At 36.6% G+C, this 20,776-nt stretch overlaps 4 protein-coding genes and 1 pseudogene across 4 annotated transcripts; 2 read left to right on the top strand and 3 right to left on the bottom strand.

The window, feature by feature from the left end:
• Positions 1-2,699: 2,699 nt before the first annotated feature.
• Positions 2,700-7,631, bottom strand: LOC141440677 (serine/threonine-protein kinase PAK mbt-like; annotated as a pseudogene).
• Positions 7,632-7,760: 129 nt separating this feature from the next.
• LOC141440676 (CWF19-like protein 2 homolog) lies at positions 7,761-10,664 on the top strand. Its single transcript, XM_074105207.1, has 5 exons — positions 7,761-7,964; positions 8,047-9,009; positions 9,150-9,533; positions 9,623-9,961; positions 10,512-10,664. The coding sequence occupies exons 1-5, from the start codon at positions 7,887-7,889 to the stop codon at positions 10,653-10,655; spliced, it is 1,908 nt and encodes a 635-aa protein (XP_073961308.1). The 5' UTR covers positions 7,761-7,886; the 3' UTR covers positions 10,656-10,664.
• LOC141440679 (dnaJ homolog subfamily C member 17-like) lies at positions 10,657-12,853 on the bottom strand. The gene is made up of 3 exons (XM_074105208.1): positions 12,657-12,853; positions 11,903-12,503; positions 10,657-11,251 (listed from the first exon to the last, which is right to left on the bottom strand). The coding sequence occupies exons 1-3, from the start codon at positions 12,729-12,731 to the stop codon at positions 11,067-11,069; spliced, it is 861 nt and encodes a 286-aa protein (XP_073961309.1). The 5' UTR covers positions 12,732-12,853; the 3' UTR covers positions 10,657-11,066.
• Positions 12,854-14,976: 2,123 nt separating this feature from the next.
• Positions 14,977-18,224, top strand: LOC141440700 (small ribosomal subunit protein uS2m-like). Its single transcript, XM_074105239.1, has 3 exons — positions 14,977-15,333; positions 15,419-15,501; positions 17,573-18,224. The coding sequence occupies exons 1-3, from the start codon at positions 15,314-15,316 to the stop codon at positions 18,217-18,219; spliced, it is 750 nt and encodes a 249-aa protein (XP_073961340.1). The 5' UTR covers positions 14,977-15,313; the 3' UTR covers positions 18,220-18,224.
• Positions 18,225-18,230: 6 nt separating this feature from the next.
• LOC141440701 (leucine-rich repeat-containing protein 58-like) lies at positions 18,231-20,003 on the bottom strand. The gene is made up of 3 exons (XM_074105240.1): positions 19,745-20,003; positions 19,207-19,396; positions 18,231-18,691 (listed from the first exon to the last, which is right to left on the bottom strand). The coding sequence occupies exons 1-3, from the start codon at positions 19,862-19,864 to the stop codon at positions 18,516-18,518; spliced, it is 486 nt and encodes a 161-aa protein (XP_073961341.1). The 5' UTR covers positions 19,865-20,003; the 3' UTR covers positions 18,231-18,515.
• Positions 20,004-20,776: the final 773 nt, after the last annotated feature.

Genomic DNA, 20,776 nt, shown 5'->3' with positions numbered 1-20,776 from the left:
CTATTTCGTGAAAGCAAAGCATGAAGTCAAGAAGTGTATTGAGGATTTTATAAACAAGGCTGAAAATGAGACAGGAAATCATATTAAGATATTCAGAAGTGATAATGGCTTGGAGTTTGTGAATAGAGAGGTGGAAGAAATGCTTAAGAAGAGGGGTATAACACATCAAAGGACAGTTCCATACACACCAGAGCAGAATGGGAAATCTGAGCGCGAAAATAGAACTTTGGTTGAAGCGGCTAGAACCATGCTGTGCGCAAAGGATTTACCTAAGAAGCTGTGGGCCGAAGCTGTCAATACAGCTGCTTATGTCCTGAATCGTACTGGTAAAAGTTCAGTACCCGGTAAAACACCTTACGAGTTGTGGACAAACAGAAGTTTTGATATCCATGGTTTGAAAGTCTTTGGCTCACCAGTCTTTGCACATATCCCAAAAGAGAAAAGGAGAAAGTGGGACCCAAAAGGAGAAAAAGGAATCATGGTTGGCTATGGAGACAGTGTTAAGGGACTTAGGATATATTTCCCGCACAAAAATAATATCGAAACTCGAAGAGATGTTGTGTTCATAGAACAGAAGAAGAATACTGAGATGGGGATACCACTGGTAGTTTCTGAGAGAGAAGTCCTAACCCCAGAAGAAAGTACACCTGTAAAGGAAGTTATTGAAAGTGAAGAAAGTGAAAATGATGAGAAGGAACAGGACCCTAACCTGCAATATAAGTCATGTGAAGAAGATGAAGAGTCTGAAGGTAACAAGTATGTACCGAAAAGTAAGCGTGTTAGAAAACAGACATCATTCTATCAATGTCATAATGTAAGTACTCCAGAAGACGACCCGAAAACATATGAAGACGCTATGCAGAGAGAAGACGCAGACAAGTGGCAAGAAGCAATAGATCAAGAACTACAGACTCTAAAGGAAAATAACACTTGGACTCCGTGCAACAGCCAGCAAGAAAATAAGAAGGTAATCAGTAGTAAATGGGTTTTTAAAATAAAACACTGTAATAATAAAATCCAGTATAAGGCTAGACTAGTAGCTAGGGGCTTTGAACAAAATGATGAGTTTAATTTAAATGAGTTGTATGCTCCAGTTGCAAAATTATCCACATTAAGAATGTTTGTTGCTATTGCAACAAAGTTAAACTTACCTATTCATCAGTTAGATGTAACCGGGGCTTTCCTTTATGGAGATTTGGAAGAGGAGGTTTTCCTCAGTTTGCCAGATGGCAAAACTATTGTAAAATTAAATAAGAGTTTATATGGACTCAAAAAATCTCCAAGGTATTGGAATAATAAGTTTCATTCTGTAATTACCAGCGCTGGCTTTGTGAGATCACAGAGTGATTCATGTTTGTATTCAAAATGTAATGAGAAAGTTAAAACATATTTGTTATTGTACGTCGATGACTTAGTGTTGTTTGGTTCTGATGAAGAAGATATATTGCATGTAAAGTCAAAATTAAATCAGGAATTTAAGATGAAGGATTTGGGGCTAGTGTCAGAATTTTTGGGAATAAGTATAAAACAAAATTTAAAAACTGGAATAACCGAACTAAGTCAAAAGGCTTTCTTTGAGAATGTACTTAAAAGATTTAATATGTATAATTGCAAACCTATGCCTACCCCTATGGACCCAAATTTTAATGTTAAAATTTTGGAAAGTGATATTGAAACTAAAGATAAAAAAACAGAGAATTTATGTAGACAAATAATAGGTTGTCTAATGTATGCAGTTTCAGGGACGCGACCAGATTTGTGTGTGGCCGTCTCAATACTAAGTAGGTATCAAAATCAAGCAAACAACACATTACTAACGGCTTTAAAAAGGGTGTTGAGATTTGTAAAATATAGTATTGATTATCAGTTAGTCTATAAGTGTAACAATGATAGTCTGACTGGTTATTGTGATGCCGACTGGGCAGGTGATTTGAAGGACAGAAAGTCTACTTCGGGCTTTTGTTTTATGTACTCTAATTGTTTAATTTCATGGTGCTCTAAGAAACAGTGTTCAGTAAGCTTGTCTTCAGCTGAATCAGAGTACATAGCACTTAGTATGGCCGCTAGTGAGGCTTGTTGGTTAATGAATCTATTAAAGGACTTTAATGTTTCTAGCCCCACCCCAACCAAAATCTATTGTGATAATCAGTCTGCAATTAAAATTGCGAGTACTAATTGTATTAAGGGTTTAAAACATGTAGAAATAAGATTTCATTTTGTGAAGGATCTGATCTATTCAAAGAAAATTTGTGTAGAGTATTTAAAGACGGAAGATCAGATCGCTGATATGTTTACTAAAGCTCTGAACAAACAAGTACTGTCAAAATTTACTGAAAGGTGTGGTTTAGTTTAAAATAAAAAAATATATATATTTTTTTTGTTATAAGTTCTACTTGTTTGTTCAAAGATAATATTTTGCATTGAGGGGGGGTGTTGAAAATTGGCAATGCAAAACATAGGTTTAGTTTTTTATTAATAGTAACATTGTTCTGTAACAAAAGGAGAGAACATTCTTCTCTCTCTCTCTCGCTCTCTCATACGAATATGGCTGACTGGCTATCGTTTTGTTGTAAGTTTTAATAAAGAAAAGATATCAATAAGTGTTCATTTATTATCAAATCCCAAGTCATACGATATCGATTTCGATGTGGTAATGAACATTATGATACTGCCGTGTTCATAATAGAATCCATTGTCGTAATGCTGGTCATTATCTATGGTTTTTGAACGCATAATGGAGGATTTCCTACATGTGTGTAGATAAATGTACGTACAACTTCGTTGAATAGCAGCTCGCGGCGCTGCTGTTTGCGCAGATTCATCATCTTGACGGCGACACGGCGGCGCGTGCGCGCGTCCGCGGCCGCGCACACCACGCCCGTGCTGCCCTCGCCGATCTTGCTGAAGCCTGACAACGACGCGCGCGGGTCACCCGGGCTTACAACCAGGCGGAGCGCTGCGCGGAACTGGGGAGATGATTTTCTATAGGTACTCTTTTAGGCCTTTCCGAAAAGCCCTCAAATGTAAAGGTCACAGCTCATTAGAGGCACCCGGCACGCGACCAGCACCGCTTGGGCTGTCGGCGTCCACTCGTTGTTGACAGGTGGTCCGCGGATGGACGCCACGTTGACGAGTGGACCTCGCGTGGTCCACGAAATTCCTAGTATATAGACAGTATTTACACAGCACCCGTGAGTTACACTCGTCTCCTCGATCGCCCCCTTACATGGCGACCCTGCCAGTGCCGTTGCCTCGTGCGGCGCTGGCGGCGCGCTGCGCCACCGGTATTAGTTAACGGACTTATTATATTAGTGAAGTGAAAAAAGACTAAATATCGATAAAGTGAAAGATGTGATTTTTTTTTAAAGTATTATATGGACTATGAAAAAAAAAACATGAACTTTAACTACTATTAATTAAAGCGAGGCGGTGGTGGTCGGGCGCCGAGTGGCTGTAATGAGCTGTGGCCTTTAACCTGGTTAAGGTCTCTACCCATTACACCGTATCATACTATGTCATGGCATGATACGATGTGGTGGATCCGGCGTAACTTTCCGCTTAACCCTTACGCTATGATCACAGTCACGAATGAGAGTCACTGGCATAGGAGTACGAATATGTCCGTCAACTGTTATAGGTCTGCGAGTCTGTTATGTTATAGGAGGCGAGACACAAGCTGAGTCGTCTATTTTTTTATTAATCACTAGCTTTTGCCTGCGGCTTCGCCCGCGTGGAATTCGGCTATCGCGCCCTGTTCCCTCGGGAACTGTGCATCTTTCCGGGATAAAAAGTAGCTATGTCACTCTCTGGCCCATTAACTATCTCTATGCCAAAAATCACCACAATCCCAAACATACAAACACACACACTTTCGCATTTATAATATTAGTATGGATTTGTATGTTGTACCTCATGAGAGCTAACTTAAGAGTTAGCTCATAAATAATGATAAACTCTTTAAAACATTATTACTTGACTCCATGTATAGCAATCAACTTTAAACCGCACCTTGCATGATGTTTAAAACCTTTGCATAAATTAATACTACTAGAGGAAATTGTACAACATCCTGTGTGTAAACACTGTTAATTTCAAACACCTTGCAAACCTGTTTTCAGAAAGCAATTTACTATAGAATCATGTACATGCTCAGTTTAACCTTTTACAATTCAAAAACTACAAAATGGTCACATAAAATTAAAAAAAAAACCGAAATTATCTAACAAAGAAGTGTTAGGTAGTGTCGTTTTTCCAGTAAGCAAGAAAAAAAATTGAAGTTTTTTTTTATTTATTCGACTGGATGGCAAACGAGCAAGTGGGTCTCCTGATGGTAAGAGACCACCACCGCCCATAGACACCTGCAACACCAGGGTGATTGCAGATGCGTTGCCAACCTAGAGGCCTAAGATGGGGTACCTCAAGTGCCAGTAATTTCACCGGCTGTCTTACTCTCCACGCCGAAACACAACAGTGCAAGCTGTTTCACGGCAGGATTAGCGAGCAAGATGGTGGTAGCAATCCGAGCGGACCTTGCACAAGGTCCTACCACCTGTTATATCCTACATTTATCCAAGTATTTATAGTACTTGTAAGTTTCTATAGATATAAATAGTGTACCAAAAGTTTACATTAACTGCATTAGCCAATGTGGAAAAGAAAAACATTTTTGTGAATTATTTAAGAAATCATATCTCAGAAAATAAAAAATATGGGAAGCTACTACTACTATCTACTAAGACTACTACAACTACTACTACAAACTACAATACTGAGAGGAAATAATACTTCTGATCAAGACTCATATTACAGTAAACATTTAGTGAAACGGCGGATCCATGCAAATGTGGCTACACTATCAATTCAATCAGTTCTGTAGTTTCAGGGACAATTGAGTGTGACAGAGAGTACAGACAAACAGACGTACAGCTGATCCTATAAAGGTACCTGTTCATGAGTGAGTCTTAGCTCGTGTTTGGAGGCGGCGAGGGGCAGTTGCGGTGCGCCGCGGGCGACGGCGCCGGCGCGGGTGCCGCGTGCTGGTGCCGTGCCACAGAGTAGCCCTCACCTGCTAATGAAACAAACTATATTTTACAGCTACTGTTGTCCACATAAACCGCACTACATACGCTCATACTCATGACATCGCCATTTGACACTTGCGTGCAGCTTGCTTGCATCGATCCTGCATAGCAAGGAACGAAACTGTGTCCATGGTGCCGCGTGAGCTGCATAACATTATGTACACTTTCGCGATTTTCACCTATAGTTTATACCGCACCCGGAACTTAATCACAATTGCGACTGTGACAACGTACAGTATCGAAACTACAAATACGTTACTTATAGGAGACCAATTTAAAGTTTTATACATTTAATTTGCTTATGAATGGCACAATAAAAAAAAACTAAAATTTGCAGATTCGATACTGTATGTTGCGGCAGTCGAGTATTACTAAAAAAAAAATTCTTTGATGTTTCGATCACATCACAGGGTGATGATCATGAGTTTTTATGTGACCACAGGCCATATTGTCAAACGAGCGGGCGCTCACGATCGCTTTCATCATTTCTTTCTAGCCTCACCCTATACCATGTGACAAAAGGAAGTGGTGAAAAAGACTTGGATTTCGAGTAACAATTAAGTGGAAGTAAAAATAAATTCTTACTTGACATGTAACTAATTGAGTGATTTGGACCTGCTCAATGGTGCAGTGAATATTATTTTGAGTTGTCTGGTATCAGAAGTTGCAGTACGAATTTACAGGTTCATCAAGCACTCCTTTGCAGCCAGATAATCTGAACATAGCAATAGATGTGTTTGATGAATGTGGCCATCGAGTCTTCCAATGAGACTGGCATAGTGCACTTAAGTGCCTCGAAAAAAAACTAATCTCTAATGGTAGCACTACACTATATTAAGAGTGAGTATTAGGAGTTTCCCATTAGTAGGAAGCAAAGCTATGAGCCTATGAGTGCAAGTGCAGTAGTTGGGTATAGTAGAACTATTTAAAAAAAAACATCATGTCAGCCAAAAGGCGTCCACTGATGGACATAGGCCTACCCCAAGGCTCTACACTCAGGCCGGTCTTGTGCTTTCCGCATCCACCGCAATCCCACCCAGGTTTTCGCTCCATCTTGTTGGAAGCCTACCAACAGTGTGTCTCCCAAACAACATAAATTATTAATGAAAAAATTCCTACCAGAAAATATAAAACCCTTACCCATGTTACCGTTGTTTCCATTCAGCCCACGGTGCATACTAGCATGGGACATTTGTTTCGGTGGGTGGTTGTGTTGATAAGGAACATTAGCATTCTGAATGTTTTGGTAAGTCATGGTTGCATGGTGGTTGTCATTAAGCTCTGATACAGGTCTTACAGTAGCCTCATGAGTATGTTGAGCCCATTCCGTTGGCGACTCTGCTATAGGCTTATTTAAAGTGTAATTGCTATGTTCACGTCGCAAACTGGGATACTGCTGCGGTGCTGGAGGCACAGGTGGAGACTCTTCTGGAACTGCTGGTGGAACATTTGGCTGGTTCCGGAAGTCCCTTCGTATTCGTGGAGGACTGCTGCTTCTTAATGAATTTGATCGTGCAACATTTGAAGTTTTAGGCAGTATGACACCATTTTGAACAGGTTGTACAGGTATGTTTGGCAGCACTTGCGATGGTGTTGACACAAGGGAGGACACTGAGGCCGTCCGATGGTCTCCTCTCACTATTGTTTTTAAGTCTAGGATTTCAGTGGGTGTGATTTCTGAAGGATCCACCAACGGTAGTGGTCTGTTTGTTGATTTTAATATCTGTAAGAAATATAAATGTTACTGTAATGTATTCCTGTTTGATGAATCTCCTATAACTTTCAAAAACAGATTAAAATAATGTTACCTGATTGTTTCCAACAAGAGATGCCCACTGCAGTGGTAACCCTACGAATTTGCCTTCTCGTTTGTCAAACCCAGTGTGTACTCTGTGCTCGAAGTTACTGGGCGGAGAAATAAGAGGCTTCTTTTTCTTTTTAGAAAACATTCTGCAAATTTACCTTCTGCCTTGCCTGCAATAAAAGTTACTAAATAAGAACAGGCACGTCGCTAAAGTTTACAATTTCAAGTTTGCTTTTCAACATCATTAAGCACCGGAAACACTTTATGTAACGAGAAAAAGAAAGCTGGAAAATAGTGTAGCAATATACTTTCTAGATCAAGCGCGTAAACAATCGATTACTTCTAATATTCCACGAGCCATATCACACAAGCACAATGACTACAAGTTACATGAATATACAAACTTACAAACCTTTAAATATCGTGAATACTTGCACACTTGTTATTGAGCTTCGTAAACGAACACAAACTGAATACCAAATAGCCTACTCCATGGAAACCATGACATTCTTAGCGGCCATGTCGTCGCGTATCAAATTTAATTAACGTGATACTTATGGTCTTTTCACAACTCTTAATTGAGTAGAAAGTTGCATTGAGTAATTCTAATAAAACACGATTTTCTGAAGATAAATAATAAAATTTACGTCTTTTACCACCCGACCAAAACTGTCACGCAAAACCTCACTCACGAAACGCAAAAAAGCGCATTCCAAGATAAGGTTGTCCATGCCGTATCCAACAAAAACCGGTTTTGAACGATGTGCACAAAGATGTGCACCTGCTAGTGTCTATGGTTTTTACAAACAACGACTCGCCCGGTAGTCCGGTAATATTTTTCCGGCGTCGGTTTGACAGATGGATGACAGTTTACGCAGATCACGCAGATTACGCAGAACACTTGCTCTAGAATACATACTAATACATATCATAGTATCTCATAATTCATAGTCTGACTTGCTTGCTCTGCATTAATAATAGTTTGCAGTTGTTTAAACACCATGAAAGAAAAACGAAATAAAGACAAGGACAAGAAGAAAAGCAAACATAAGGACAAACGTGAGCGTAAACGACATAGTGTAAGTAACAGCAGAACTTGTTTACAATAAACATTGTTCCTTTCGGCTTTAGTTGTAACATTGGTAACATTTACATTTTCAGTCATCAAGTTCCAGCGCTTCTGAAGATGAATGGGTAGAGAAGAAGCCAGCACCCGAGCAAAGCTACACAGAGCGTGAAGACTGGATGGCAATGACTGGTATGATAAAGACATATACAAAAGACGACATTAGAAAACCTAAGGTAGAGGAAAAAAAACACATTGATTCTTATAACCCAGCAACTAGCAGTCGAGAACTAAATCCCTACTGGAAAGAAGGTGGGGGCGGCCTTCCTCAAACACCAGAAAGCTTTCGCAAGTCTAAGCCATTTCTAAAGCCTGACAGTAATAATGATTTATACTCACGGTCTTCCAGTTCAAAAGCATCCTATACTGAAAAGGAGTACAAAAGAAAAAGCAGTCATAGCTATGGCTCATATAGTCACAGATCTGGTGGCTGGAGAAAAAGAGATGACAGCAAACAAGATTCAAGAGATGACAATAGAAATGATTTCAGAGACGAATGTAGGGGTGAGACAAGAGACAGTAGAGGAAGAGAGTTTAAAGATGATATTAGAAAAGAGCCAAAAATCAATAGGAGAAATCACTCGACATCACCTGTACTTATGGATGTCAAATCAACACCAAATATGTCTCAACCAGTTGGAGCAGTAAGGCAAGAGAAGAAAGATACACCATATTTAAGTGATGAGAAAATGAACAAATTAGCTGCAAAAATTGTCAAAGCTGAAATAATGGGCAACATGAAACTTGTCAATGAACTTAAAGTTAAATTGGAGGCTGCAAGAGAATACAGGAAACAGAATCCTGGTGCTGGCGAAGAGGATGAAGATGATGCTGTGATGCTTATATCTACTAATAGCATGGGCAATAGTAGACCTTTAGTTAAAGGGTCTGGTGGGGACCCAAAGAGTAAAGGAGGAAAGCGGAAAGCAGAAACTCATGTTTCTGGAGAAAGAACAAAGTACTTTGGCAATGATGACAAATATAATTTATCACAAATGGTAAGCTTTTCAAATATTTACTGTAAGTAATTAAAATGTTGAGTTAGTGAATCCATTTTGAATATTTGGGTTTATAATAAATTATTGTAGTGACAAATGCTTGCTTTAGTTATTTCTTAAATATATGCTTTTTATTACAGTTCCAAGAAGAAAAATATGGTGACAATTACAATGAAGATGCTGAACTCGCCAAAATCGCAAGCAAGCACAAAAATCCTAATGATGATCTGGAGGATATTTTCACTGATGAAATATCAAAGAACAGAAATGAAGCCAAGGACAGTGAAAGAGAAAAACAAAAATCAATTAATGCACACATGAAGATTGAGAGATCTCTTGAGGGCTGTGAACATTGTGTGGACTCTAAGAATATGTTGAAGCACCTTATGGTGAGCTGCGGAACTAAGGTGTATATGGCAGTGCCAGCAAGAAAGTCGTTAGTGAAAGGGCAATGTATTATTACTACTATTCAACACTCTACATGCGTTACTTCTATAGATGAAGATGTTTGGGAGGAAATTATGGTAAAAATTACATTATAAAAATTTCAATATCTGTCAATATGTTATTTTATTATAGAAATATGTGGGTTATCTTTTAATATTATTTTCAGAACTACAGGCGGGCTATCACCAGCTTCTTCAATTCACAAGACAAAGATGTTGTTTTCTTCGAGACAGCAACAAAATTGCACCGATTCCCTCATATGGTTATCCACTGTGTACCTTTACCAAGAGACGTCGGTGACATGGCAGCCATTTATTTTAAGAAAGCTCTCTTGGAATGTGAGGCAGAATGGTCTATGAATAAAAAAGTTGTTGATCTAAAGGGCAAAAATATAAGAAAAGGTATCCCTAAAGGGTTACCTTATTTCTGGATTGATTTTGGAATGGACCCAGGCTTTGCCCATGTAATTGAGGATCAACAACTATTTCCAAGGAATTTTGCAGAGGTAAGTCCAATGAAAAATGTAGGTATGGATCATCCTTTATTGATATATAAATGTGAAGGTAACTCTATAGTCTGTCTGTTACCTCTTCATGCTTAAAAGTCTGAACCAAATAAAATTTCATAAGGATATATGTAGTCTGAGATCCTGAAAGAGAAAGACAATAATTTTTATCCTGGATAATCAGCCATAGGCAACATTAGTAATAAATATATTTGTGCTATCTCTTTCCTGAAAGAACCTTCAATGCTAGATGCAATTGATTCACATTAGGTGTTTTTTGTTATGCTTCGACGCCGATCGTGAAAAATTTGTTATAGAGAGTGTTAAGACCCTCACACATAGGATAATTTTTAACCCAGAAAAGTTACCATGACGTAAAACTGTAATGTAAATGCAATGTAATGTAATGTAATGTAATGTAAATGCCTTCTAATAATGGTTACATTACCATAGGCACTAAAATAAAGCTACTTTATTATTATTATTATTTTTTCTTAGTTTAGCCACATCCAAACTTATTTCCAAGTAATTTATAACGAGTTTTTTGCAGGAAGTAATTGGTGGAATACTTGATCTCGATCATAACCTATGGAAAAACCCACAGCGGGAGTATGGTGACTTACAGAGGAAGAAAGTGCTGGAATTCATTAAAGAATGGAAACCTTTTGATATTGCAACTAATAAAACAGTTTAAGTCTTATAAGTATCTTTTTTTTATTTCAACTTATCAAAGCCATTTTGTTTGAAAAGGTTGAGGTGAAGTGTCCCAATTTTGCCTGTATCAAAATACTTCAATATCAGTGTTGTTATGATCCAATGTAAAATTGTGGTTGGAATAGATACATATTTTTGCACATGACTACACATTTTGAAATCATGATATCATGAATATGGCATTCTATTCTACATGTTAAAATTATATGGCTTTTCACAAATATTTTCCACTTTTTTGGAGTATATATATTATTATCACAATCACAGTCACAATATTTTACATTGTTATTACTACTTATTACACAATATTTTGCAAGTTTTCAAATTATGATGCAATGGTAATTGTACACAAAAATGTAAGCTTTTTCTAGTTTTAAACTACATTTATACATCAAGATTCTTCCTTCATCATTTCTTCTATCAATTTCTGCCTTTCCGCTGCTTGTCTCATTTTAGTTAACACAAGAGATTCATAGTCTCTGTCTGATACCAATGAAGGTCCGGGGGCATCCTTCTTCGTTGTCAGTATGGGTTTGTCATGAAGCCACTTTAATGTGAGAGGGTTATCTGGTAGACCTGAAACATAATGAAAATTTTGTATTAAGTAAAAGTAAATTTGATAGACAAACTTGTTTAACATGAAAGTAATACTTGACACAACTGTATCAGCTGGTCAAAATATAAAATATATTATCTTTGGAAACATCAATTAGTGTGAGTAAGCTCATCAGTTCACTGAACTTTTGGCATTATTCACAAACTCCTGAAGTGCTTAACAATTTTGTAAGTGCAATCAACAAATTTGATTTCTTGTAGGTCATGTAGAATTTGAATGGTATGTTACATGACAAAGCATACAATATGATTCTACTACTTCTGGCCATAACTTTTAATTTATTTATGTAATAAGATGAATTAGTGAGAAATGCTGGGCAAAACTGGCTTACTAAAGCAAAGGACAGACACTTATGGAACGAAATGGAGGAGGCCTTTACCCGTTGAGGGATCCATATTGAATTGTTTTTTTAATTAATTGCTATTTATTATGAAATGAAATGTTATGTAATTTTTTAATGTATATAATAATTGGTATAATGAATAGATTGATTTGAATATGTTATGCATGCACTTATGATTATGTTTTGTGATTCAAAATGGAAATAAAGAGGCTATAATAATAATAATAATAGTTTGCTGTTATGATATTCAGAGGAATGAAAATCTAACCTTTCTCAAATTCAATTGCCATCTCTGAAGCTTCCTTAGTAGAATACTCTACCAAAGCAGTTCCTTTCTTCTTAGATGATACAATTAATGCCACAATATCTCCATATTTCTTCAAAATCATCCGCAGTTTGGGCTCATCATATCCACCATTGCTCTCATCTGTTTTATCAGCTTTCCACTTTATCTTAATTCTATTCAAACTAGAATCCCACACAGGTTCATTGAGGCGACCAAGAGTTCTCTGTATTTCTTCTTTGACCCTCTTTTGTTCTTCTTGCAGAAGCCTACTGCCTTCTTTCTGCAATCTTAATATTTCAGCTGCTAATTTTTGTTCATCAGTGAGATTAGTTCCAAGCCCAGCTTCTCTCTCTCTTCTTTCTAGGTCTTCCTTTAGTTTCTGTCTCTTACTGTCTAATTCTTTGTGCCTGAGTTTTGCTGCTGCCTTTGCCCTCAGTACTTTGTCGTAAGCAGATCTGGCTGCAGCATCCGTAAGGATTTCTAAGGCTCTAGAAAGCTCATGGAATGCTTCTGCTGCCTTTGGATCATCAGGATTTTTGTCTGGATGGCATTGTAGTGCTTTTTTACGATACGCTTTTTTGATCTGGAAATAAAAGTATTAGGTATTAGATTGAATAATGGCAAAGTAAATTTTAAAAAATTAATATTGTTTTAACAGGTTACATTTATTTAAATATACCCAAATTATATACGTAAATGTAAGGCAAAACAAGTTAATAACCCAAAAAGTTCTTACCTCGGATTCCGTAGCGGTGATCGTAAGATCTAGGAGAGCGTACAAATCAACATCTTCAATCTTTGTTTTTGCCATAATGAACTTATTAATTGTTACCTTACAAATTCACATCAAAACTTAGATTTTAATAAATTAAATACAAAGCACTGACTGCAATTAATTACAGCAAGAGCAAGGCAGGCGCCATTTGCAGCCAACTTCAGCTCAGTTGATTGTTGATTTGAACTTGACATTGACAGATTGGTTTTTTTATTTGTGCAAGCTCGACCTCGAGGCTTTTTAGCCGGAAGTTCGCAAGGCGATGTTGCTTGCCTAATAAATGCGAATTCCTTTGCTTCAACATAAAGATTCTTTCTTTGTTTGTAACGTCTAATTTGGTTATACTGAATTAAAAGACTATTAAAAACACAATTCGAGATATTGTTATTATAAGAAATAAAATGTTGAATCGTCTGTTCGGATTATACATTTTAAGGGCAACACAGTCGAACTGTTCGAATGGTGGGTAAAACCGTCAAAAGAATAGAGGTCATAAGAGTAAGAGAGACTATAAGCAAGGAAAAAAATAAAATAAAAATGTCAAACTTGATATGACAAACTCATATTTTGAGATTGAGGTTATATTATAATGGACTTGAATTGAATCAGGGGTAGACAAGTTAGAGCATTTGGTTTTGACAGCTTTGAAACTCGATTACAGCGCTATCTCTTGAGATCATGTAGTCCACAGCTCTTTTTGGACTCGAAATTTTGTCGGTATAGGTGATAGATGTCGTTAGTGCAGTATTATCTAGTTTTATATATTCTTTTACTTATACTTCTATCTGAATATGCATTTTATTATTTTCATTTATCAAATCCAACAATTACAGTGTTTATTTTAAAATATTCTCCAAAATTATTTCCTATTTTCTTTATTTGTCATAGTTTAGTTAGCAAGCAACACAGAAATCATAATGTCTAGTCTAGGGACTGCATACCTACGTCCGTCATAGAAACGGTTATTCAAGTTCAGTTTTTGATTCGCGCTGTCATCGTTCATCCACCATTACCTCTCATATTTCGTTTTCTAGAATTTTTTTACCGTACAACGGCAAAAACTACTAGACACTGGCAAAATTGTCCTCCGATGGACAGAGCCATATTTTTTTAAAGAAACAACAACAAGTTCAGATTCGCTTTCGTCTTGAAAGTTTCTTCGATGAGTTGCGGGATTTACTTTGCGAAAGGATGCTTTTTTTGTGTTTGCGATTTGGACGCTGTTTTTGTTTTATTTTGTGATTATTACGACATTCAACATGCGTTGTGCGTTAGGCTGCGAACATAGTGGTAAGTAACATTAGTTTTTCTATCATTTAGCTTAGTTTTTATAATACTCGTCCTGCTGAACTAATTGAGACCTGGGCCAAGTGCATAATAAAGTAAAAGCTAATAATATTCGTGAATTTCAATACATAATCGCTAATACTATTAGCTTGTATTTTATTATGCAATCGGGTCTGATTGCATGTTTTCCCGGCAAAAGAAACTGATTATTTATTACTGTAAGATCAGAACGGCGCCATGCCAACGGGGTTTTATTTTAGACACGACTTATTTAATATACTTTACGATAGGATGTCCGAGTGGTAACAGAACCTGACTACAAAGCTTAAGGTCCTGGGTTCGATCCCAGGTTGGGACAGATATTATTTGTGTAAAATACTAATGATATTGAAGATTGGAGGTGTGATACATATAAGTATGTATCTATTTAAGTATGTTTAAGCAGTGTTTTCCAAGCTACCATCATTGTAAAAACACAGTTATACAATAAAGCTTATTTCTATTTCTATAACTATTTTTGTTTTCCAGCAGAAATACCACTTCATCGATTTCCCAACCCTGATAAATTTCCTGAGCAATTAAAGCTTGGGTGAATGTCATGGGAGAAAAATTGGAAAACCCAGAAGACTACTTGCGGTATAAGCACAAAAGAATATGTGGCATACATTTTAAAGCAGAGGATCAAAATAGAAACAACCTTCTTAAAGGAAAAGTCACATATTTGGATGGTATGGATGAAATTAAACAAGCTGCCCATTTATATTACGTAAAACATAAGCACAATAAAACTAATAAGTAAAACTTGTTATTTTTTTTATATCCCTACTAAACTATACGAGTAAGAGCCCCGCAGACCGCAGACTTTTTATTGCCCGATAGTTTAGTTAGGCTCTTTAATCAGTATAAAGACGTATGCAAGTGCGCACACAAGGCGCACACTATAACGACGATACCGAATCGTTATAATATGCGCACTTGCATACATCTTTATACAGATTAACAGCCTAATTAAACTCTCGGCCGATATAGTCTGCGGTCTGCGGGGGCTCTAATAAAGACATGGTTATATTTGTAGGTATGCATATATATATACGGCGTCTGACACCAATTTTCAGAGGGCAGCACGGTAGTATTTCAAATATGGCGTCGCGTCAAACGGGGTGACAGATAATTGCGTTGAGTACGCTCTCTATTCCTTTTGGTATATTTATCTTACTCTATGAATTGAATGCACATTAAGTACTTTACTTTTGAAAAGAAAAGACTTTATTTTTCGACTAAGTTGTTGGGCAGTTAACGAAATAAGTTATCCTTCTTCATTTAATCAAATAATGTTGCCTCGAACTTGTCGTAAGTCATTAAAACACAGTTAGATGAAATCACTAAACCAATGTTGGTATAGTTAAGGATTTGAATATTATTTATGTATTTTATAGACACCTACGGGTTGGACTTTCGTCCTTGAGAACCAATTCTACGGTGGTCCAGTCCGCACCTGCCTCCCAAACCGTTCCTGAAGGTATGCTCTGTGCTCTTTATTCACTATATTTAAATAATAATAAATAAATTAAATAGAAAAATAAGTCCAATTACATTTACTTAGACTAGCTAACCTTGATCCTTATTGAAGATAATTATAATTATAAAAATCATTGCTTGTTGATATTGACTCAAAAATTAAGACTGAAAATTGATCAGATCTTTTATTTAAATTTAATGCCTTGTTATCTTATTTTGTAATGTTTTGGTATAAATTTGATGTTTTTAAATAAATATATCTTAATTTCTGTATTGATATGAGTCACAAATTTTAACATTGCATGCACAATGCATTCACAAAGGTAGGGACATTAATTCATATTTCTTTCTCATATTTTTATGTAATTATTCAACCCGTCAAGCGATTTAGGCACACACATGTGTGCCTAAGGAAACCTGTCCGAAAATGCGCTAGGTGCACTCAGTGAGTGTGTCTATCGCAGTTCCGGACAAATTTAGCTAGGCGCTTTTTGCACCCCCAAATCGCTCGACGGGTTAATATTCATTTAGGAACAGCATTGATTGATTGATTGATTTTATAATGTAATGAAATGTGACTTTGATTTAATTAATTTTAATTTATATAGATAGACAGTTTAATTTAATTGGATGTGATGTGTTAATTTGTAATGAAACAGAAGTTAATTAATGAATTAGGCAGTTTACATGAATGTCATGGAAATTAATGTAATTTGATTTAATGTAATAATAATATATCTTATCTGCTTACCTACTACCATAGTCCCATTAGAATATTTTATACACTAACAATACATGGATCTACTCAGTTATCTGAAACTAAATTATTTTAATTTGATTTTTGATTTGATTGCCAGTTTTTTTTTCTGATAAAATGAGATTGATTAATTGACAGTAGTTTATAAATATTTATTCTTTCATTAAAGTTTCAGCAACGCACCAAAATACGGGTCTAAGCCTATCCACACAGTTAATTTTAGAGTAAAACCTGTTTTGGTGCAAACTACAAAAATCTTACAAATGAAATGGATAAAAAATTAATATCTATCGTCAAGACGACATTAATATCTAAGTCGTATTATAAAGTTAATGATCATATCATGGACAGGGATATTTAGAAATAATTCCGATCGGCATTAGCAATCCCTTCAAATAGCGAACCTACTGTGTTAAAAATAAAGTTGTATTAAATACTTGTGATGTATAGATATCATATAATAATATTGTAAATCTGTTTAAAAAATATATATACCTCGTTAAGTTTCTTGCCAGATTCTTCTCAACAGAGGTTTTTCCGAACCGGTGGTAGATTTTTTTGACATTCATAAGTTCTTGTTATAGCCTAAAGTGAATGAATTTGACTTGACTGTAAGCCCGACTTTGTTTTGAAATAAATAAATAAAAATTGAAATATTTACCTCCAAAATCTGAATATTTATCCGGCAGCCAACTATACCAAGGATATATGAATCAACTCTATTTTACTGTGAAACTAACAAATGAAGACTAATGAATTAAGTTACTTAAAGTTATTTTTGATTTTTTTTTATATGATTGTGGGCAAACACAGGGTCACCTGTTGGAAAGCAATCACCGCTGCCCATAGACATCCCTAACGTAAGCTAAGTTACGGATGCATTGTTTTATTTTTCTCATGTTTTTGTGATTGATCTTTGAATTTAAACTACCATTCACTGACATAATTATTAAAATAAGTTTTTGGTAAAAATTTCATTTTCAATTTGTATTGAAAATTTGTATCATGATGTGATATATTTTTAGAATCGGCTTTAGTAAGCGCTTTTATTAGATACCACACACGATAGGCTTCAGACCAAAAAATATTTTTTTTCCATACAAAAAAAAATGACGTCATAACTCCATTTTTGTTTTTTTTCGTGCTACGGGTCAGATTGATTCTTATGGCCTAAAGATCAATCGTTCCGATTTTCATACTTTTAACACCATGTGCAGCATTTTTTGGCGTACCGCTAGCACTACATAAGAACTGCCGCCAACTTGAAAGTGTAAGTCTGCATAATAAATTTAAACCTCCTTTACTTTTCTTGTAGAAACCACTGCACCAAGGAAAAACCCCCTAGAGCACCCAGACTACTTCCAAGTCCACAATCTGTTCACTGTGAAGGATCTATTTGATGCCAGGGTGCATTTTGGTCACAAGGAAGGATCCCTAAATGACTATATGAGACCATACTTGTACGGGTCTCGACTCGGCCACTTGATCTTCGACTTGGACACAACAGCAGAACATCTACGCAAAGCACTCAACTTTACAGCCCATGTTGCCTATAGAGGTGGAATAATCTGTTTCTTCAACCGAAATGCACTGAATGCTCATTTAGTTGAAAAAACCGCTAAAGAATGTGGCGAATACGCCCACACAAGGTTCTGGCGAGGTGGTATATTTACAAACGCCAACCATCAATTTGGTGCGGTTACGAGGTTACCAGACCTTTGTATATTTCTAAATACCCAAAATAATATCTTGAACCAACATACGGCCGTGCGGGACAGTGCGAAGATGCTTATTCCTACCATTGGCATTGTGGACACCAATTGTAACCCTAATTTGATCACATATCCGGTCCCAGGAAATGACGACACCCCTACTGCTATTGAGCTTTATTGCAAACTATTCAAAGCAGCCATTCACAGAGGCAAAGAAGCAAGGATGAAATTCTTACAAGAAACGGAGTGATGAAAAACAACTGTCTTCAGTAACATTTATTTAATTTTTTTAGAATAATAGGTAATAAATGATATAAACTTTATACAATTTCTTTAACAAAATATACAAAATTAACACATTTTTTACAATTATGGCTACAAAATACTTACACAAGAAAATTTCAAAACATTTGTCTTTTGTTCATTGCAAAAACTTATCATGAATTTTCTAAATATTTCAAGCAAGTAGTAAAGAAACAATCAAAACGAGTATTTTTTTTGATTTTAAGAAAAAAATTATCTTGCCCAATAAATTTGTTGTAAATACTATCCCAAAAGAACCTTTCGCATCATATGCGGATGAGGGTTGCTGTCCACTTCTCGACTTTCCCAACTTCCGGTTATGCACTTGGAGCTGCACAGGTACTGTAGAAGTGGAATTCTGTATTTCCCGCAAAAGTCAACGAATTTGATGTGTTCCACGCGATTGTCGAAGAAAACTCCTGAAATAACCCAAAAAAAAGCTGATTAAAAAGTAAATACTCGTTGTATTTGGCGGGTAAGGTAAGTGGTTAAATTCAATTTGTAGACTACCCACACTTCTGATAGCAAAGCTTTCAATGCAGTTGTCAAATCGATATTTTAATAAAATCGTATCGTTTTTTTAAAATGCGTTGTAATTACTTTGAATACCAAAGGCCTGAGCGTCCGCCACCCCAAGAAAATCATTTTCTCTACAATGGAACACGAAAATGTAAGTAACTTATCAATTTTATTTTATCTAAAAATACTTTAAGACGTTTTATCTGTCTGTTATTGCGCTGAGCATAAAACAAGTGTGTTTATATTATTATTGCTTCGTCACTGTTGTGCAATAGCTAATAGTAGATATGCTATGATACCCCACTTTGAATAAGTATCTGGGGGCACGGGAAAAAAATAAAGGCACGGCCGTACCATACTTTTCAGGCTAACATCCTGTAATATGTATTACGTAAAATATTTTCACTTATCTCACCTTTGCACTTTGGATTCACGCAACATTGCGCAGCGCCCAAATAGTTAATAAGGTCCCTGGGCACTTCGCCTGGCAGAATCGGTATATCGTGTAGCTTGATGGTCCGGCCAGCAAGCTCTAACAGCGAAGGAGGCTGCAAAGTCATGTCCCGAACGAACCTCACAACTAGAGGATTGTCTCGAAGACTTAGCTGGAATCAAAACAAAAGTTCGACATGAAGGAAGTGGGGTAATTCGTATTTAACTATCCACTTTCACGAATGTTCATAAAACTATAACTCTGGTGAATGTAATGCGCAATTTGTTATTGTTTACTATTTACAAATAATACTATATACCTAATATGTATATAGGTAGAAGGATAAGTGTATTATATGTAAGTAGTACCTACTCTTCCTGTTTGCGGAGCAATGAGTATGCAAACTTAGTTATGCCAGTGGCAAAAACTAGAACTTTGCTATATTCATACTAACATAAGGACACTTACTGTTAACAGTGGCGCGGTTTTTAAAGTACTAGATAAGTTTGTGATTTCTTACCTCAGTGAGGCATCTCAGCTTAATGATTTGTGTGGGCAGGGTCTTTAACTTATTCCTGTGAATTAGAAGGGAGCGTAGTTGGTTTAGGTGGGCGATGCTGTTCGGAAGCTGTTCTATCATGTTGTCGCTGAGCACCAGGGCTTGAAGTGATGTCAGTCGACCCACTGCATCCGGCACATCCACTATTTGGTTTCCTCCTAGCGATAGAATCTGTAAACTGATAAATTGCCTATTAGTTTATGCATTGTACGGTACCTATGTAATCTTTGAGAAGGTGCTGAGTTAGATATCATCATCATCATCGTAGCAGTACATTGCTAGCATCCCCTCCCCCAATGAGCGCCATCGCGCCGTGATATTTCCGCCATTTTTGGCCTTATTTTTCGTATAAAAGATGCTTATAATTTGCCCGTTCTATGACATGTATACGATGCAATCATTTAAAATAGTAATTTATTGAATCAGGCGTTAAGTACTTTGCGGAGGTCCATATCAATGAACTAAAAGAATTTCTTTGCTCTCCCTCGACCTTATGATAGCTAAGTTTATGCAAGATGCGTGTTCATTCATGCAGTTCCTCCCTCCACACTCTGTAAGAACACACCACATCACACCACAAGAACCACACAAATCACACCCAACTACCCATGACTGACGCGTTTCGAACTCAACCAGAGCCAGCCATGCTACCAGATGTTAGACTAACAAATATTTGAGTCTCAACCAGAGCTCATCTTCAGAGCAACACAAACGTACCTACACCATGCTAACAGAACAGACTCTAACAAATATTTGAGTCTAGAGCTAGAGTAGAGAGGTCGCGGGTGAGCAAAGAAATTCTTTTAGTTATTTAAAATAGTGACCATAATAACATTATTTGGACTTTTTTATATAAATGGCGGCACTTCTTTTGCTGAACCCTAACTCAAAGTCGTGTCGTACCGTCCCTCTCACTCTCGTATTAAATAATACAAGCGTCAGCAGGACGGCAAGAAAGAAGTTCGAATTTTCCGCCGAATTTAGTATAATTAT

This window comes from Choristoneura fumiferana, chromosome 23 (assembly GCF_025370935.1).
Source record: "Choristoneura fumiferana chromosome 23, NRCan_CFum_1, whole genome shotgun sequence".
NCBI lineage: Eukaryota > Metazoa > Arthropoda > Insecta > Lepidoptera > Tortricidae > Choristoneura > Choristoneura fumiferana.
Note: the sequence above shows the minus strand (reverse complement) of the source record. Positions and strands in the feature narration are given on the sequence as shown.

Excerpts from the sequence above, each read along its gene's own strand:
- LOC141440676 (XM_074105207.1), top strand. The coding sequence starts at position 7,887 with ATGAAAGAAAAACGAAATAAAGACAAGGACAAGAAGAAAAGCAAACAT. Across the intron at positions 9,534-9,622 it reads ATGTTTGGGAGGAAATTATG|AACTACAGGCGGGCTATCAC; the intron begins GTAAAAATTACA and ends TATTATTTTCAG. Across the intron at positions 9,962-10,511 it reads TTCCAAGGAATTTTGCAGAG|GAAGTAATTGGTGGAATACT; the intron begins GTAAGTCCAATG and ends AGTTTTTTGCAG.
- LOC141440679 (XM_074105208.1), bottom strand. The coding sequence starts at position 12,731 with ATGGCAAAAACAAAGATTGAAGATGTTGATTTGTACGCTCTCCTAGAT. Across the intron at positions 12,504-12,656 it reads TCACCGCTACGGAATCCGAG|ATCAAAAAAGCGTATCGTAA; the intron begins GTAAGAACTTTT and ends TTTTATTTCCAG. Across the intron at positions 11,252-11,902 it reads GGCAATTGAATTTGAGAAAG|GTCTACCAGATAACCCTCTC; the intron begins GTTAGATTTTCA and ends ATTATGTTTCAG.
- LOC141440700 (XM_074105239.1), top strand. The coding sequence starts at position 15,314 with ATGTTGCCTCGAACTTGTCG. Across the intron at positions 15,334-15,418 it reads ATGTTGCCTCGAACTTGTCG|ACACCTACGGGTTGGACTTT; the intron begins TAAGTCATTAAA and ends TGTATTTTATAG. Across the intron at positions 15,502-17,572 it reads CTCCCAAACCGTTCCTGAAG|AAACCACTGCACCAAGGAAA; the intron begins GTATGCTCTGTG and ends CTTTTCTTGTAG.
- LOC141440701 (XM_074105240.1), bottom strand. The coding sequence starts at position 19,864 with ATGATAGAACAGCTTCCGAACAGCATCGCCCACCTAAACCAACTACGC. Across the intron at positions 19,397-19,744 it reads AGCTGAGATGCCTCACTGAG|CTAAGTCTTCGAGACAATCC; the intron begins GTAAGAAATCAC and ends TTTTGATTCCAG. Across the intron at positions 18,692-19,206 it reads CGTGAATCCAAAGTGCAAAG|GAGTTTTCTTCGACAATCGC; the intron begins GTGAGATAAGTG and ends GGGTTATTTCAG.